Raw genomic sequence first — 19,805 nt, forward strand, 5'->3', positions numbered from 1 at the left:
CCAACCCCGGTATATTTATATATAATGCCCACAGGCCTTTTCCGGGTGAAATTCTTGAAAGTTAAAAAACCCCCCAAAAAAACATGCAGATGTTAGAAATCTGAAAACAAAAATGTAGGAAACACTCTGGAGGTCAATCAGCATTTGTGGAAATAGACAGTTAACATTGGAGAATTTGGTCGGCTTCCGAATTGACTAAAACATTTGCAAGGACAGGCCAAAGTTCCGATGAATGGTCTTCAACCTGAAATATTAACTGTTTCTTTCCACAGGTGCTGCCTGACCTGTTGAATTTTCCAGAATGAAGTTTTTATTATAAACAGTCGAGGCTGGAATAGGGATGGCTAAAGAATGGGGATCTCTAATTATAGGAAATGGCATGTTTAGGCCAGGCTTGTATTTATTGCCAAGTACTAATCACTCAAGATGGTGATGGCAATGGGAGATAAATATTTTACTTGCAAATTTCCTTTCATATTTTCCCACCAATATCTTTTTTCTTCAATCAACCCAAGGACGACTGGTGCAACGATCGCATATTCATAGCCAAATCATTATCATTATTTTTCTTTTTTTTTTTAAACGGATTACGTTATCTGGATAGCTTAGGAACGGATTTTACGAGTACGACATAAATACACAGAAACGCTTAATACCAGCATGTAACATCTAAAGGAACGATTTAATATTTGTCTTAAGACAGAAACAATATCCTGGTAATGATGCAACAAGATAGGGATATAGCCCTGTGATTTCACATCAGTCTGCTATGATCACAAAAATAACATTTAGTGCGAGTGGTAGTAACTTACCATTTAAAATTAGATAAAACCGAAATTATGCTGTCACTATGAGCACAAACTCAAACCAAATTGATTCCTCATAGCAGATATAAAAAACTAGTTGCAAGCAACTCAACTGACGGAAGATAAGAAACCACATTTAAAAGAATCAAGAATAGCCACATACCTATGGCCATAAATATTTCATTCACATTCATTGCAGTCTTTGCTGATGTCTCCATGAACAGCAAGCTGTTGTCTTCTGCATATGCTTGTGCTTCCTGAATGAGAAAACAACTTAAATTCTAAATAGCAAAGTCCAAACATCTGCAGTACACACATCCAAAATGCAGAGACAATTTCAGTAAGAATTGTGCTTTTATATAACTGGTTTGGACTAGTCTTCTCTCTCGGGAGGGAAGGAGTTGGGAAAAATGGTTGTGGCAGTAGCTGAAATACCAAATGCAATTTTCCACAGTAACCTACCTGAAATTCCACTGCTCGCTTATTTGCAAGGTCAGCCTTGTTCCCAGCTAATGCAATCACTATATTCGGACTGGCTTGTCGCTGTAGTTCCTTTACCCAGTTCTTCGCCCGTGCAAATGTGTCCTTCAAAATCAAACGTTAAATTCAATTGAGTAGGACTGAAGGCCGACATCATTTTTCATCCATATCAATGGCTTTTTAGGGGAAGTGGTACACTACTGGCCAATCTGCACACGTCAATTTAGATGATTGGAAAATGACATTTCAATTAATGATGCTCTTTCAATCTGTGTTCCATTGCAGGACTATGTTTACTGCTACACAACTGCTCGACATAAAGTACACCTGTGCAACTAAACCCGACTTAACCAAGGAAAAGTGGTCGTAATCTAAATTAGACAAGTGCAGGCACACAAATATGCCAAGTTGCAAAAATGTTTGACTGGGGAAAGGAACAAGCAGGTACAGCTCGAGACGTTAGCCTCAGGTACTGATTGGAACTTTACAACATTGCCAAAGATTTTATTTAGCGCAGTGCTCTAGGTCAGTGCAGACCTAGCGGCCAGAGGGTCTGTTTCCAAGCTGTATCTTTGACTAATACATTGCATGTTTTAAAAGTCAATTAAGCATGCAAAAAATACAATGATTGCCATACCTAAATTTGAGATTCAAGCACCAGTATCAATTTATAATTTATTGATGTCATGATAAAATGGGTAATATGTGTCTGTGGTGAGAGGGACATCATGCAGTATTGTGCAAGGCAAAACCAACCACAAACAAGAACAAACTTTCACATTTTTGTACTTCGACTGCTTTTGTTGTGTTTTAAGGCCCTCCAAGAATCTTAAAACCAATGCTTTTAATTACGTTAATAAGGAGTGTGCACCATCACTGAAGGTACTTGCTACATGTGTCAATCTGGAGAGGCTCAATGCCTGCTTCAGTGAAGTGGATGGCTTCTGTTTAAAGGGCAAGAACAGACATATAGAATGTAAAAGCAAAACTAAGCAAGAGGAATTACTTACTGTGTTGGTTATATCATAGACCACAATGGCAGCTTGCGCCCCCCTGTAGTACATTGGTGCCAAGCTGTGATACCTCTCTTGTCCAGCAGTATCCCAAATCTCAAATTTAACAGTTGTGTCATCCAAACAGACTGTCTGCGTTAGAAAGGCAGCTGAAAGTGAAAATTGACACTCATTTCAGCTATGAGAGAAAAAAATCAAACTTATGCTATTTGTTCAATCTCAAACAAATTTGAAAAGTTCACATGTAAAATTATCCCTATTCTGCCATGTGCCCTCAAAAATCATAATGCTTTGTTAATATTATGAAACCTGAGCGATATACTAGAAGGCCTTCAGTACATGAACTGGCCCAGTCCTACTCATGGTCATTGGATCATTTCAGCCTGTGGATATGGGATCGTACTCAAGAAATGGGGTATTGCCTCCATTTGCATTGAGCAACCAATGAATATTTAAAAAACGGAACAAAATGTCTGTTATTTCATCTTCATGCACGGGAGGTCTTACTTACAAATGATTATGTCTATTCCCAATTACCCCAAAATGTTTAAAGTGTTTTGGAATCTTATTTCATCTATTTTTAAATACCATAGGCTAAATTGCAGATTTGTACACTTTTCTCTCCTCAAAGTTGAATTCTTAAATTTATCACTGGAGTGAACATGCTGACAAATTTCCACACTCCAAAGACAGAGTTGTGAGCAATTGCAGAACATTCCATCAAAGCAATTTCACAATTAAAAATCTACTATAACCGGTCATAATTTTATCTCAAAGTACGAGGTCAATTTTCCCAATTACCGATTTCACTAAATGTTACGGCAATGATTCTGCTTTAAAAGTAGTTATATACCAAGATCTGTACCACATTGTGTGCTTTAATACTACCTGCTGTTTTCAAGTTCAATGAACTGAAGCAACTTATGGGAAAAACACCCAATATAAAACAGGATTTGAACGGATTAGTTTGAATTGTGCTTACGCCCCATGTACAAGAATAAATAATGAAAGTTCACAAATTCTTAAGTCTTTCTCTGCCAAAATTGAAATAAAAGGAAAACAATGAACAGAATCTTGGCAGTCTGAAGAAAACTCGAAACAGCATAATTTAGTCAGACAAAAATAAGCCATCTGGGAACAGAAAGTTTAAGGTTTATGCCTTCTACGGTGGATTTTGTAGAACTTATGTAATTTAAAAAAAAATGGCCATATGTGCTTATTTGTTTGAAAGTCTATTCTACATCTCACTTTACTTGGAATCTCAGCTGTAGAACTCAACAATTCAGTAATCAGAGACATCATGATGGTGATTCACAAGTTAAATATTGGACTAGTAATCCAGACACCTGGACCAACAACTTCCACCATAGAAGCCAAGGAATTAAATTTCTGATAATTAACTAAACTTATAAAAGCTAATCTTAGTAATGACAGCCATAAAACCATCGGAGCGTTCCAAAACCCCCCTCAAGTTTACCAATGATCTTTATCGAAGTCAATCCATCTTCCATACCCAGAATGGTATAAGTGACTTCAGACCCACCAATGTGGCTGACCCATAAACATCCTCTGAAATGGCCTCGCTTGTCACTCAGCACAATGGCACTTAGGGATGGGCCATAAATGCCGGTCTCGTCAGTGACACCCAGATCTCAACAAAAAACTAATGATAAGTTTTGTTCCTCTCCACCACAAGTTCCTCTCAACCTATCAATCCATCCACTCAGGAACATGATCCAATATCACCACTTGAATTCCCATTGTATCCTCGCTTGTTCTTATTAATCAGTCATTAAAATTATGGTTATTCATCATATTGTTTTTGCGTTGGAGCGTTTGCCAAAATCCCCCAACTTCAGAACAGTGCTGTTGGTATTGGAAGTACAAAAAGTGGAGCATTCCTCAGGTGCCTCTAACTTATATAAATATCTTTTTATCCAGGATGGGGGTAATCCTTTTTCATTTGGTTGTGCAGGATGCGCTATTCTTGATAAACACTGCACAGCAAGTTTGATGTAGACATTTGTATACCCTGTGTATTCAGATAAACACAGCTTGTTCTGATACCACAACCCTGAAGGAATATTACCCTTTAACACTGATCTGCTGCAATTTATCCAAGACAAAAGGAAACTTGAATGGAGCTGCAAAATTTATGTTCCTACCCTCATGACAAATAAAGAAATTATAACTAAGTCTCCATTTCACACTATGGAAGCAATAAAACACAATTGCTCACTGAATAGTTATCTCTGGTGCTTCCTTTGATGTTTAGAAGCCATTCCCAAATCTGCTGAGGGTTAAACTGATTTACACAGGCTTATTACTAAAAACTCATTATGAAACATCAAATTAGAAATGCAAATTCAGGTGCTATACAATTTGAAGACAGAATCGGAACTTGGGGCCTTTAGATTGGCATGGATACACAGGGAATGGATATGGATCATGTGCAGGAGATGAGTTTAATGTATCTTATCATGTTTGGTATCAACACTGGGCCAAAGGGTCTATTCTGATGCTGTACTGTCTACGTTAAGTGTAGAATGTTGCCTTCCACTCCTTTGCTTTGACGCAGAAAGGAGCAGTATTATGGTGCAGCGTCATATCTGGTTTAACAAATGTGATAAGCTGTGCAGAACAATGTAAACTACCAAGCTACTTTCAGCAGTGACAAAGATCCTTCGTAGCTTACTTAACATAAACAAATGCTTAATTTATGCAGACAGCACTATTCATGTATTCATGAAAGCACAACATTATCTACGTGGAGAAGTTGAAATTCCATCAAGTTGAAACCAAAGGGGAAAACAGCTCAGCATGGAATACTCATTACAATCACTACCTACACTGTTTCAAAAAGCCATGGCTGGCGAACCAATTAATGGTTAAATAACATTAAAACCAGAGCTAGTTTACCAACAGAATCAAAGTCAATCACTTACCTCCAATTGTGCTTTCTTGGTATTCATGGAACTGTCCTTTCACAAAGCGCAAAACGAGACTGGATTTGCCCACTGCTGACTCGCCCAGGAGCACCAATTTAAACTGACAGATTTTGTTCCCAGCGGCTGGTCCATTGGATCGAGCCGCGTTACCCCGACCCGTCATGGCCTAAAGTGCAGAGGCTTGAAGAAACGTTCCAAGTTTCAACAGCAGAAGTGATGCGTCAAGGCTGAGACTTCAGAGGCCGCTATCAGCAAGTTCGAACTGCAAAACATATCAAATTAATCTTGCATGATAGATTAAGAATTTGTTGTAGAGTCAAATTTCACGTGCACTAAATGCATAAAAATTATAGCTTTAGAACAAAAACCTCAATTGTTTGAGATCAGCCAAATATTTTTCTAAGCACTTTGAGAAAGAAAGTGCTTAGAAAAATGTGCTTTTCATGTGCTAAATAAATCCAAGATTTAAGAATTTGAGTTGCATTGTGAGAGAAATCTAATGTTATTCATTATTACATTACTCCCTGGTCATATTTTCAGTTGATTTGAAACAATACACTACAGGGAGAATGTCCAACTCCATTCAGACAGCACCTGTAGTCGAGATCGAACCAGGGTCTGTAAGGCAGCAACTCTACCGCTGCACCACCGTGAACGTTCAAGAGGTTTTTAGATAGGCACATGCAGGAATTGGAGGGATATGGGTCACGTGCAGGCAGAGGAGATTAACTTAGCATCGTGTTCAGCACAGACATTGTGGACTGAAGGGCCTGTTCCGGCACGGTACTGTACTTTATTCAATGAAACAGTGCAGGTTTTTCCAATCCTTGAACTCTGAAATTAAATGCCCTGCTAAGGTCTTTGAGTCTCCTGAACCAACTTTTACGAAATAGAACCACGCCAAGGAATACAAACAGCACAAATGATTAAAGGTCCAGTGCAAAAGAAGTCTAATATTGGCAAGCTTCAGGTGGAACTTGAAGAAATTATCAAATACGGCAACTTTTTTGATTTATTGTCCTCTTCCAAATTGTCACTCATCGTGGCACAGAAGCCATTTTATATAGCTAGATTCTACGTCAAATGGCCAATCTGTGTTCACGTCAAGAATGAATACTTGCCAGGATTTCGCCGAATAGTGCTAGCACATCATGAAATACATCTGCTCCAATGCATCTAAAAAACACAGCTCTTAAACAGAATACACCATAGAATTACTTGAACTCATTGTTTATACCTCCTAATCTTTTGGATAATGTCAAGTGTGTCCACAAAGCTGGTACTAGGACCAAACAATACCAGTGAATTCAAAATTCCCACAGAATTCTAGTTATGCAGCACCCAAGATAGACACAAAAAACTGGAGTAACTCAGCGGGACAGGCAGCATCTCTGGAGAGAAGGAATGGGTAACGTTTCGGGTTGAGACACTTCTTCAGACCAATATAGATTCCATGTACGTAATGTATACATACAAACACCAGGCAAATAAAATGTTACAGGTAACGGATTGTATCTTGGGATATATTATTATACTAAAGACGCCATACAAAAGTAAAAGCTGTTCTTAATCATAGATATAATTTTCATCATTAACCAACTATGGCCAATTGATATTCACAAAAAGCTGTAGTCCCCCATTCCTTCTCTCCAGAGATGCTGTCTGCCTCGCTGAGTTACTCCAGCTTTTTGTGTCTATATTCAGTTTAAACAGGCATCTGCAGTTCCTTCTTACACAATGGCCAATAGATGCTCATTTCAAAAGGATATCTGCTGATAAATTATAACAAAGTATCCCAGACTAGATGAAGAGAAAATTTAGGTATTAGAAGAGGTAGGCAGAGATTAAGATGGAGAAGCTGCAAAATAAAAGTATTAAGGAAATAACTTTACATTTCAAATTGCAGTTGAAGGCTACATTTTGTAATGGCAATCAGAAGACCACGATTGTGTAAGAGCACAAAGCAGACAAAACTTCTGAGACAGATGAGAGATAAGCATGCCTAACCATATTTCAAAGGAAAACACCAGAGATATTAACTAGGATGAGAGTTTCATTCTTTCAAACAGTTGCCTTTACAGCATCACTCATCTGCACCAGTTTTCTCGTGGAAAATAAAATTCAAAAAGTTAATTGGGATTAACATTTTCTCAATTGACTTGACATTTACAAGTGGTTCTGATGAGATTAATTACCTATGCATAACCACTTTAACCGTGAAGAGCAGCTTTTTCTGCCACACTTAATTAAAACCAGCCCAGAGCCAAATTACGTAAACATTTACACAGGCCAGTCAGGTTCAAAATGTTATGTGAATATGTTTTTAATAGCTTATTAATGAATATTCAGAAAGCAAAACTGACAAGAAATCACTGGACATCTCTTTTGGAAACTATAACTTCTACCCCCAACATAAGTGGATATACGTCTGACTTCACCCAGCTAGATGCAAAATAATCTCAAACATTGGTTGTTTTCAACATGCATATTACATGTCGTTGGAAAGTCCCTTGCCTGAATAAAAAACATTTTGCAAAATTTTGCCATGTTGACAATACTTGGTCTGAAAGGGGCTCAGAACATAGAACAGTGCAGCACAAAAACAGGCCCTTCGGCCCATGTCTGTGCCAAACATACCGCCAAGACCATCACTTATTTACAATGCCCTCCATAATGTTTGGGACAAAGACCCATTACTTACTTATTTGCCTTTGTACTCCGCACTTTGAGATTTGTAATAAGAAAAAACAAAAAAAAAATCACATGTGGTTAAAGAGCACAAAGCCAAGACTGCTTGAAGTCTGCGATTCTTGGACATCACCAGTTGCGGGGTGTCTTCTCTGGTGAAGCTCTGCCAGGCCTGTATGGCAGCCATCTTTGTGTTGGGGGCTAGTCCTCTTCAGTTTTCTCTTCAGCATATAAAAGGCATGCTCAATTGAGTTCAGATCGGGTGATTAACTTGGCCACTCAAGAATTTAGCATTTTTTAGCTTTGAAAAACTCCTTTGTTGCTCTAGCAGTATGTTTGGGATCATTGTCTTGCTGTAGAATAAACTCCTGGCCAATGGGTTTTGAGGCGTTTGTTTGAACTTGAGCAGATAGGATGTGTCTACACACTTCAGAATTCATTATGCTACTATCATCAGCAGTTGTATCATCAATGAAGATAAGCGAGCCAGTACCTTCAGCAGCCATACATACCACAGCCGTAACACCCCCACCACCGTGATTCACAGATGAGGTGGTATGCTTTGGATCTTGGGCAGTTCTTTCTCTCTTCCATACTTTGCTCTTGCCATCACTCTGATATAAGTTAATCTTTGTCTCCTCTGTTCACAAGACCTTTTTCCAGAACGGTGGTTGCTCTTTTAAGCACTTCTTGGCAAACTAACCTGACCATCCCATTTTTGGCAGCTAACCAGTGGTTTGCATCTTGCAGTGTTGCCTCTGTATTTCTGTGCATGGAGTATTCGGTCTTCCTGAAGAGTGTTTCTGATCTGTCGGACAGGTGTTGGGGATTTTTCTTTATTAGAGAAAATTCTTCTGTCATCAGCTGTGAAGGTCTTCCTTGGCCTGCTAGTGCGCTCTTTCTTCTTAATGATGTTCCAAACAGTTGATTTTGGTAAGCCTAAGGTTTGGCTGATGTCTCTATAACAGCTTTATTCTTGGTTCTCAGTCTCATAATGGCTTTGTTGACTTTCATTGGCGCCTCATGTTGATAAGCAGCAATAAAAGTTTCCAAAGACGATGGGACGACTGGACAAAATATTAAGTGCTGAGAGCTCTCGTATACCTGCATTAAGGAGGCAATTAAACACGCCTGAGCAATTACAAATACCTGTGAAGCCATGTCCCCCAAACATTACGGTGCCCTGAAATGTGGGAACTATGTGTAAACACTGCTGTAATTTCTACATGGTGAAACCAAAATGTATAAAAATTGCCTTTATTAAAATCTGACAATGTGCACTTTAACCACATGTGATCTTTTCTATTACAAATCTCAAATTGTGGAGCACAGAGGCAAGCAAATAAATGATGGGTTTTTGTCCTAAACTTTATGGAGGGCACTGTATCTGCACATAACCCATATCCTTGCATATCTATATGCCTATTCCAAAGTCTTAAATGTCATCAACGCATCTGCTTCAACGACCAACCCTGGCAGCAAGTTCCAGGCACTCACTTTCTTCACACATCTCCTTTAATCTTAGCCCCCCCTCATCTTAAAGCTATTCATTCTAGCATTTGATTTTTCCATCCCGAGAAAAATATTCTGCTTGTCTACCATTTCTCTGCCTGTCGCAATGTTGTATACTTCCATCAGGTCTCCCTGTAACCTCCGGCAGTCCAGAGAAAACAATCCAAGTTTGTCCAATCTAAAACCATCAATCCAGGCAGGCATCATGCTGGTAAAGCTCCTCTGTACCCTTTCCAAAGCCGCCACATCTTTCCTATAATGGGGTTTCCAAACTGCACACAATACTCCAAAACGTCATTTGAACACTGAAGAGTACAAGTAATGTGAAACAGTTGATATTTTGCTCAAAAGCATGGCATTGATTGTTCATGGTTTGTGAAAAGCAACAAAAAGTGAAAAGGACAGTTCCAAGCTATTGCTTTGAAGTATCCTTCAAATCAATGATTGCTTTGTTGTTTGAATCTTTAATCCATTGCAATCACAATTGCTACTAATGTCTGTTTAAAAATAAACTAAGTTATAAATCAAAAACACTGTATTACATAATGTTTCAACAAAGTGTAATAGCCTCCAGTTTTCACATTCCATAATGAACCTAAATAAAATTTGAGTGGCCATTGTTTTGCGAATTAATCAGAAGTTGACAGTGTTCAATTGAGAATGTGGAGATGAAAGGAGGTGGTGTGTGGGAGATTTGATAAAGAAAAAAGCTAAAGGGCAGACAAAAATGCTGGAGAAACTCAGCGGGTGAGCAGCATCTATGGAGCGAAGGAAATGGGCAACGTTTCGGGTCGAGACCCTTCTTTAGACAAGGGCAAGAGTAAGGGCAAGTTAGTTTCAGAGACTGCTGACCTAAAAGGAGGGAAAGAGTGGGAGATTTGAAAAACATCCATTAGTTCCTGGGAGTGGACGCCTGCAATGGTGTACAAAAGGCAGATACCAGTAAAGTGGCTGTGATTGAAGACAGGTGCTGAAGCTTGGGCTCAAGACATTGGCGAGAATGCGGAAGGTAAGTCTTGTTAACCTTTCTTCTATGACCATGGTGCTGTCTGGATGTTCCTGCTGCAGAATGATGGAATTTCCATGATCCCTAGAGACTACACCTGTGGGAGACATGCAGCTGAACCTTTTGACTGACTGCATGAAGGAACTCGATGCACTCAGGCTCATCTGGGTGCTTGCTGATAGCAGAGATACTATTTTTATTGAGGTGGCCATACCCAATGCGAAGCTAATGCCACTGTCTCACTTAGGAAACCCAAACGGAAACCTCTGGAGACTTTGCGCCCCACCCAAGGTTTTCGTGCAGTTCCCGGAGGTTGCACGTGGTTACCGTAGGTTGCAGGTAGGGAGACTGACAAAAACCTCCGGGAACCACACGGAAACCATGGGTGGGGCGCAAAGTCTCCAGAGGTTTCCGTTCAGGTTTAAGTGGGACAGGGCACTAAGGTTACTGGCCGACCACCGGGAAAGGTAAAGGCAGTAGGCAGTAGGCAATAATCCGCTCTGGCCATTCCCCACAAAATCAAATATACCCTTTTGATACTTTCTTTATTGGGCGGAAAAGAGAAAGGGGAGACTACTTCAGGAGAAAGTAAGTAACAACAGCAGCCAGGTCAGTTCCACCTAGACTGGCTCTGATGCTTAGCAGATAAAGGATGAAGTCAAACAGGGCTATAATGATAAGGGACTCCATAATCAGAGGGATAGACAGGAAATTGCGGCTCCAATATGGTATTGCCTCCCTGGTGCCAGGGTTAAGGATGTCACTAAGTAGATGCAGAACATTCTAAAAGAGAGGGTGAGCAGCCTGAAATCTTGTGCATACTGGCACAAATGACATGGCTAGAAAAGGGATTGAGGTCCTGCAGAGTGAAGATAGGCAAAGGGTTAAAAAAAAAAAAAAACCCAAGGGGCATAACCTCAACATTTCTCCCAATGTCACATGCTTGGGATGCTAAGAATTGGAGGATACGTCAATGTACATGTGGGCCTGAAGAGTTAGTGCAGGGCTTCAGATTTGTGGACTATTGGGACTTCTTCTGGGGCAGATGTGACCTGCAGAAGAGGAATATGGTGCATTGAAGTGGAGTGAGGCCAACATCCCACCAGGCAGATTTGCTATTGCTGCTAAAGAGGGCTTGAACTAAATTGACAGGAGGATGCTTTCCTAAACAAGAGGGAGGGAGAAGAGGAGAGGCAGGACGATCGTACAAAAGACAATGACAGTAATTTCAGTCGATGAGACAGGCAGGAGCATGTCAGGCAGCGAGGAAAGATTTTTGGATTAAATTGCTTTATTTCATTGCCTGGAGGCTTGACAGGCAAGTCAAATGAACTCAAGATCATGGAGGTAAATACGAGGCTGGGATATTCTTGCCAATACAAAAACACGGGCAAGGGAGGGACAGGATTAGCAATTTAATATTCCAAGATACAAGTGGGATTGAGGTGGAGGAAAGAGGGGAGAGTTGCATTTCTGGTTGAGCATATTCATGTAGTAGTCAAATATGAAATGACTAAAGTTTCATTCATTGAGACTTTATGGGTGACGCTGAGTAAAAGGGGGATGGTAATTTGTTGGGATTGTACCATACGCACTCAAATAGTCAATGGAAATTAGAGAAACAAATGTGTAGTGTGTAGAGTGTTACTTGAATAATAGGGTTGTCACAGCAGGGGATTTTAACTTTCCTAATATAGATTGGGAACTGCCAGTGGATAGTATAAAATTTGGAAAGCGTGTGAAGGAAAGTTTCCTCGGGCAATATATAGAGGGCCTTACTGGGAAATAAGACAGAGCAAGTGACTGAGGCGTCAGTGAGAAGAGCACTTGGGGACCAGTGACCACAGTTCTGGTATTTTTAAAATAGTCATGATAAAGTGCAGAACTTGTTCATGTTATATTTCTAAAATAGGGCAAGGTGAAATTTGATAGATTAGACAGTAGCTTGCAAAAATGCAATCCATGGAGTATAGTTCTGCAGTGTAAAATGAGAGCATGAGATAACTTTCAGCACAGCAAATTAAGAAAAACCCAGAGAGATTTTGAAAGTATAATAACATTAAAAACCAGGGAGATGATAGGGTCCATCAAAGACTAAAGTGGGCACCTGTGTGTGGAGTTGTGGGAACTTGAAAGTTAACAGGATGTCTTCGGGAATCCAGTAAAGGAGACTGCTGTATGTCTTTCAGTGCCTTGTAACAGTATCTTTTGACTGTTGACTGTCCCACCGGGATAAATACACTTGCATCTGTAATGTATTCATACATACTCATGTATATGATAATGAGCTGGTGTTGTATATAAGCAGGGAATGTTGGGTAATAAATTCTCTCATAATCCAGGCAACCTGCGTGTAAGTTGTTATTCATTCTGCCGTCCGGAATATAACAAAATTGGCGACGAGGAGGGTGGGATAGAGTTTATGAACTCATCCTTTAAATACAGCGCTAAATAGAGTTGTGTGTCGCAGTTGTTTGCAAGCTGGACACGATAGGCCACAGATCCTTCTATACAGGGGACTGTAGTTTAAAACAGCAGCTGGACAAATCGTCAATACTTTGTCAGGCTCTCTATGTTGTGTCTACGTGGCAAGATGCCGTCCTTGGGATTGTATCAGATTTTTTTTTGTCGAAATCATCAAGCTGAATAGACTTTGTACAGCTAAGTTTTAGGTGAATTGTTACACCAGAACAGACAGGAATTCAGGGTTTGTGAATGGACTTCAACAAAAGGAGAATGACACGATGGCAGCATCCACGGGCTACATCAGAAACCTTGGCACTTTTGAGAAGAGAGCCGTTCAGCTCCTATATGGAGAGAGCGAACATGTATTTCATGGCAAACAACATAATGGAGGTTCGTGAAGGAGAGATGGTGACTGAAACAAATCAGGCAGTTCGCAAACGCATGAAAGCGATTCTGCTCATGGAGATCAGTCCTGAAGTGTACGGCGCACTCCTGAATCTCCTTGCGCCCATGAGCGCCAAAGTGCCAATCAATTACATTATGGAGAAGCACTTTAACCCAAAGCCTCTGGAAATTGCAGAAAGCTATAAACCCAGCACTAGAAATCAGAAGCAGAATGAGACAATCAATGAGTACATTGTAGCCTTGAAAAACTTAACTTTGCATTGTAATTTTGGAACCTTTTTCGGACGAGCACAACGCGACAGATTTGTTTGTGGTCAAGTGGATGAACAAATTCAGTCCAAATGCCCTATGTGAATCTCCAGATTTTAGAGAAATCCAGAGAAAGCATGCAAGATTGCTACCACAATGAAGATGACATCAAAGAATGCTCGCGGGTTTTGTCCATCACGGACTGCAGGGGCCGGTTACAGTCACAAGGCAGTGCCTATGGCCAAACCAAGAGGTGCTAAACCAAAATCAAAGTATGGCGGGGAGCCAAGTTCCGCCAGTTGTTATCGTTGCAACGGTAATCACTCATCCCAATTTTGTCAGTTCAAAATGGCTAAGTGCTATAATTGCCAGAAGAAAGGCCATATCGCCTCAGCATGTCGGGTCATGCTTAAAACAGGAAACCAACAATCTGCGGGAATCAAGCGACAACACCAGCGAGGAGTTCACAACTTGGAGATGAACCCAGGTGGAAATGAACTTGGGTTGTACACCATTTATGCAACCAACATCGATAAGCCTACAACCAGCCAAGGCAAAGACTTGCGAACTAAACTATTGATAAATGAACAGTTAATCGATATGTGTATTGGCACAGCAGCAGATTGTTCGGTCATGAGCAAAGACCTGTACGAAACAAAGTTCCCACAGATACCATTGTTTGAGAGTAAGGTCAAGCTGAGAACCTACTTGGGCGAAGTTTTGGAGACATGTGGACAAATGAACTGTAAAGTTCAGCATAACAGTCAGTCAGTAACACTGCCCATCATCGTGGCCAGCTACAGAAATAAACCAACCCTCCTTGGAAAGGATTGGCTGAGTATAATAGACTGGAAGAACATTTTCAGCGTCGATTTGTCCAAATCACGTCTTGAAAAAGTCATAAGCAAACATTTTTGCTGACAGTTACACGGGAATAACAGAGTACTCTACACACATTCAACTTAAGCAAGATGTGAGACCTGTGTATTGTCGACCAAGACCTGTATCATATGCACTAAATAAACAAGTGGAGGAAGAACTCGACAGATTAGAACGGAATGGAGTACTCGTGAAGCCAGACCAGAGTAACTGGGCAACAGCAATTGTGGCCGTACCCAAGGCCGACAAAGCTGTTCCGACTATATGGTGACTACAAAGTCACAATCAACCAAGCCGTTGATGACGAACAATATCCGTTATCTACCTCGCAAGATAGGCAAGCAGAACTTAGCGGAGCAAGAGTCTTCACTAAACTGGATTTGTCTCACGCTTACGCCCAACTCAATGACAACAAGGTAAGTCAGGAGTACTTGACTATCAACACACATAGAGCTTGTATTCATATACAAAGCTACCCTATGGTGTGAAATCCTCCCCGAAAAATTTCCAGTTTGTCATGGACAAAATGTTACAAGGCATTCCGCACTGTGTGCAACCAGGATGACCTACTGATATTCACAGAGGGCATCGTAGAATATCTGGAAATCCTTGAGCAAGTTCTCACATGACTGAACTGCCACAATATCAAACTGCGACAAAGTAAATGTGCATTTGCATAGAGGTGGTCTACCTTGGACTCAAAGTAGATGCCAACAGACTTCGCCCTGTGAAGGTGAAAGTGGAAGCAATAGTGAATGCTCCAAAACCCAACAATGTGTCAGATCTACGATCATTCCTTGGGATGGTGCAGTTCTATGCACGATTCCTTCCAGTTCCTGCCACTACTTCATCTGCTACAAAGAGATGTGAAATGGACGTGGGGAAAGGAACAGCAACGTGCATATGACATCTGAAAGGAAAACTTGACAAGTGACAAACTCCTTGTTCACTACTATACGACACACGAGATGAAACTTGCTTGTGATGCTTCAAGTTATGGTGCAGGTGCAGTGATCTCCCACGTAATGAATGACGGACAGGAAAAGCCTAATGCTTTTGCATCCCGCACCCTATCACCGAGTGAACGCAATTATGCAGATAGAAAAGGAAGCACTCAGCATCGTGTTTGGAATCAAGAAATTCCATCAGTTATTTCTCGGCAGACCATTCATCCTAGTGACTGATCACAAGCCACTACTAGTGATACTTGGTCCCAAGTCAGCTATACCTTCCATGGCGGCATCGAGGATGCAGCGCTGGGCAATTTTGCTGTCCCAGTTTGACTATAACGTTGAGTACAGAAGCTCCAAGTGCAACAGTTGCAGGTGCCTTGTCCCCATGAGAACTCTGACGTGGGAAGTGAGAACTCCATCTACACACTGCAAGTTGTAGATGAATACTTTCCAGTGACTGCAACAGAAATTGCAGCAGAAACAAAGAAAGACACTGTGCTAAAGTGGGTCTATGAACAGACATTGAATGTTTGGACTGAAATTGATAGTGGATTAAACTCAGTTCTGAATTCAGAGCTGAAGCCTTTCCATAATCAACGCCATGAATTATCATGTGAGCAGGGATGCATTAAGTGGGGTTACAGAGTGCTTGTACCAGAGTCTTTGAGAAACAAAATTATGAATGAACTTCATGGCATAGTAAGCATGAAGTCAATTGCCAGAAGTTTTGTGTATTGGCCTGATATTGAGTGAAATCGAGTCACTGGTGAGCAAATGTAGAGCCTGCCAAAATTGCCAGGGTAAACCACCATTGCAACCCTGGTCATGGCCATGTAGACCTTTTCAGAGAGTTCATGTAGATTTTTGTGAAAAAGGTAATGATCACTTTCCGGTACTAGTAGATAGTCATTCCAAATGGATTGAGGTTAAGCATATGGGGTCAAGCACTACTACTGAGTGTAGCATAGACGAGTTGAGATCAATTTTTACATGCCATGGTGTATTGGAAGAACTTGTTTCTGATAACAGGTCTCAGTTTCCTTCAGAACGGTTCAAATAGTTCATGCAGCGGAATGGTGTAAAACACACACTTGTTCCCCCATACCATCCAGCCTCCAACTGGGCAGCGGAAGGGTCTGTTAGAGTTGTCAAACATGCTCTCAAGAAACAGGTTTTGCAGGGTAGTTCAAAGCTCAGCATGAAACATCGTTTGGCTAGTTTCTTGCTGAAGTACAGAACCACACAACAGGTTTCTCACCCACAGAACTGTAGATGAAGAGAAGGCTAAGAATACGCCCAAGTCTAGTTCAACCCAATTTGGCCTTGAGAGTTGAGCAAAAACCGTTGTCAAAAACCCATTTTGACTCCCACAAAAAGGAGAGGTACTTCAAGCCAGATGAGCAGGTACTTGTACTCAGTCCTCCCAACAAGTCCAGTCGAGACAAATGGGATGTTGGGAAAATTGTAGAAGTGTGTGGAACAAAAAGATAGTCAATTGAAATTGGAGATAGGACCAAAAGTGTTCATGTTGATCAAATGATTCCAGCCAAAGATGAACCAAAAACTGAGCATGAAGTCCTAATCCCTGAGTTTTCATTTGAAAGCGAGTTGGAAGAGACCACTGTGATTGAAACACAAAGTTCAGTTAGTACAGACAAAGAAACAGATTCCTCTGGTCCAAGTCAGGGTACTAAATTAGAGCCAAGCAAGCCAACAGTTGAGTCAACACCTAAACCTGTTACACCTGTTACTGTTAGACGATCAGGCAGGATCCGTAAACCAGTCTGAAGAAGGGTTTCGGCCCGAAACGTTGCCTATTTCCTTCGCTCCATAGATGCTGCTGCACCCGCTGAGTTTCTCCAGCTTTTCTGTGTAACCTCCGTAAACCAGTAGTTAGGTTTGTAAGTTAAGTAACTCACTGCATAAGTAAAATGAAAATGTGTAGATATGTAAAATAAATATTATGTTTATCATTTAAGATTTCATAAGTACTGGTTTAAATAGAGTATCACAACAACAAAATTGTAACTGAGTACTTAGATTTAATACTTAAAAAAAGGAGCGCAGTGTAATGTATTCATGCATATTCATGATATATGTTAATGAGTTGGTGTTGTCTATAAGCAGGGAATGTTGGGTAATAAATCTCTTTCGTGATCCAGGCATCCTGTGTGTAAGTTGTTATTCATTCTGCCGTCCGGAATATAACAGCATCGTATCATCTTCAAGCTTATGAAGGTAAGTAAATCTCAGTGGCCCCGATCTGGTATACCCCAGATCACTGTGGGCAGTTAGTAGAAATACCAGGAGCCGTGGTTGAGATATATACATTAGCCACAAACATGTAACTGGAAGTCTGGAGGATGGCTAATGTTACATTTTAAAGGGCTGTAAAAGAAAATGTTGGAATTATAGACTCAACTGTGGTAGGCAAGGCACTAGAATAGTCAACATGATTTTGCGCATGGAAGATCAGGAAAGGTGTCATTAAGTTACAAAGCGCACAGAAAAGATTTGAGCATTTTGTCACAACTTAATGGAGTTATAGGGGCAAGTGGGTCAATCTAGTGCTTTATTCCTTGGATCATACAAGACCGAGGGATGATATTTTGGAGGTACACATGGGGCATAAAAAAAGTAAATTTACAGACTTTTTGCTAGGAATAGGAAACTAGAAGCTCTAGATGGGAAAGATTTAATAGGAATCTGAGGGGAAACTTTTTCCCCCACAAGGGTGGTACATAAATGCAACAAACTGCCAGAGGAAATGAGTGACGTAGGTGGAATAACTGCATTTAAAATGGACTAATAAATGCACAGGAAAGGTTTAGTGATATGGGTCAAACATGGGCAAATGGTACCAGCTTAAAGGGGCATCTTGGTCAGCATGTTTCTGTTTTAGTTTAGTATATGGTTACAGTGCAGAAACAAGATCTTCAGCCCACATCGACTAGCGATCCCTGCACACTTGCACTATCCTACACACAGACGAGGGACAATTTACAATTATACCAAGCCAATTTGCCTACAAACCTGTACGTCTTTGGAGTGCAGGAGGAAACTGGAGATCCTGGAGAAAACCCTCACAGGTCACAGGGAGAACATTCAAACTTTGTACAGACAGCATCTGTAGTCAGAATCGAACACAGGTGTCTGGTACTGTAAGGCAGCAACTCTACCGCTGTGGCACTGTGCTGCCATTTCTTGGTAATGGTTTTAAAAAGCTTTGGCTAATGACAAATCCCTATTGTGTTGTGACTTATGTCACTGCCAATCACCAATGGAGGATCAAAGCAGAATCGTTTAAGAGCATGTCTTTCATTGCCAGTATAGCAATTTCTTCGGTATGAGATTCATGAGGGGGGGGGGGGGGGGGGGGGGGGGGGAGGGCAGTGCAGAGCCAGTATAGCAATTTCTTCGGTATGAGATTATTTTCTTCGTGTGTAATGTATGGTGCAGAAACGGCATTTCATTTGGACCTCCAGGGGTCCAAATGACAATTAAATAGACTATTGACTATTGAGATATTGAACAGTTTCTTTTCTTCGGTATTCACCAAGGAGAAGGATATTGAATTATGTGAGGTAAGGGAAACAAGTAGAGTAGCTATGGAAACTATGAGGATCAAAGAAGAGGAAGTACTGACACTTTTGAGAAATATAAAAGTGGATAAGTCTCCAGGTCCGGACAGGATATTCCCTAGGACATTGAGGGAAGTTAGTGTAGAAATAGCAGGGGCTATGGCAGAAATATTTCAAATGTCATTAGAAACGGGAATAGTGCCCGGAGGATTGGCGTACTGCGCATGTTGTTCCATTGTTTAAAAAGGGGTCTAAGAGTAAACCTAGCAATTATAGACCTGTTAGTTTGACGTCAGTGGTGGGCAAATTAATGGAAAGAATACTTAGAGATAATATATATAAGCATCTGGATAAACAGGGTCTGATTAGGAACAGTCAACATGGATTTGTGCCTGGAAGGTCATGTTTAACTAATCTTCTTGAATTTTTTGAATATGTTACTCGGGAAATTGGTGAGGGTAAAGCAGTGAATGTTGTGTATATGGACTTCAGTAAGGCCTTTGACAAGGTTCCTCATGGAAGGTTGGTTAAGAAGGTTCAATGGTTGGGTATTAATGGTGGAGTAGCAAGATGGATTCAACAGTGGCTGAATGGGAGATGCCAGAGAGTAATGGTGGATGGTTGTTTGTCAGGTTGGAGGCCAGTGACGAGTGGGGTGCCACAGGGATCTGTGTTGGGTCCATTGTTGTTTGTCATGTACATCAATGATCTGGATGATGGTGTGGTAAATTGGATTAGTAAGTATGCAGATGATACTAAGATAGGTGGGGTTGCGGGTAATGAAGTAGAGTTTCAAAGTCTACAGAGAGATTTATGCCA

General features: G+C 40.7%; 1 protein-coding gene across 2 annotated transcripts in view; it reads right to left on the reverse strand.

The window, feature by feature from the left end:
* Positions 1-19,805, reverse strand: part of rab5c (RAB5C, member RAS oncogene family) — a 30,964-nt gene that overhangs the window by 1,212 nt on the left and 9,947 nt on the right. For both annotated transcript variants that reach the window (XM_055657016.1, XM_055657017.1), the window contains exons 2-5: positions 5,245-5,509; positions 2,297-2,448; positions 1,269-1,391; positions 970-1,063 (exon numbers count right to left, since the gene is read on the reverse strand). In XM_055657016.1, coding sequence (XP_055512991.1) covers positions 970-1,063; positions 1,269-1,391; positions 2,297-2,448; positions 5,245-5,410 — 535 coding nt within the window. In that variant the 5' untranslated portion in view covers positions 5,411-5,509. The remainder of the gene's footprint in view (positions 1-969; positions 1,064-1,268; positions 1,392-2,296; positions 2,449-5,244; positions 5,510-19,805) is intronic.

Source organism: Leucoraja erinacea, chromosome 27 (genome assembly GCF_028641065.1).
Source record: "Leucoraja erinacea ecotype New England chromosome 27, Leri_hhj_1, whole genome shotgun sequence".
NCBI lineage: Eukaryota > Metazoa > Chordata > Chondrichthyes > Rajiformes > Rajidae > Leucoraja > Leucoraja erinaceus.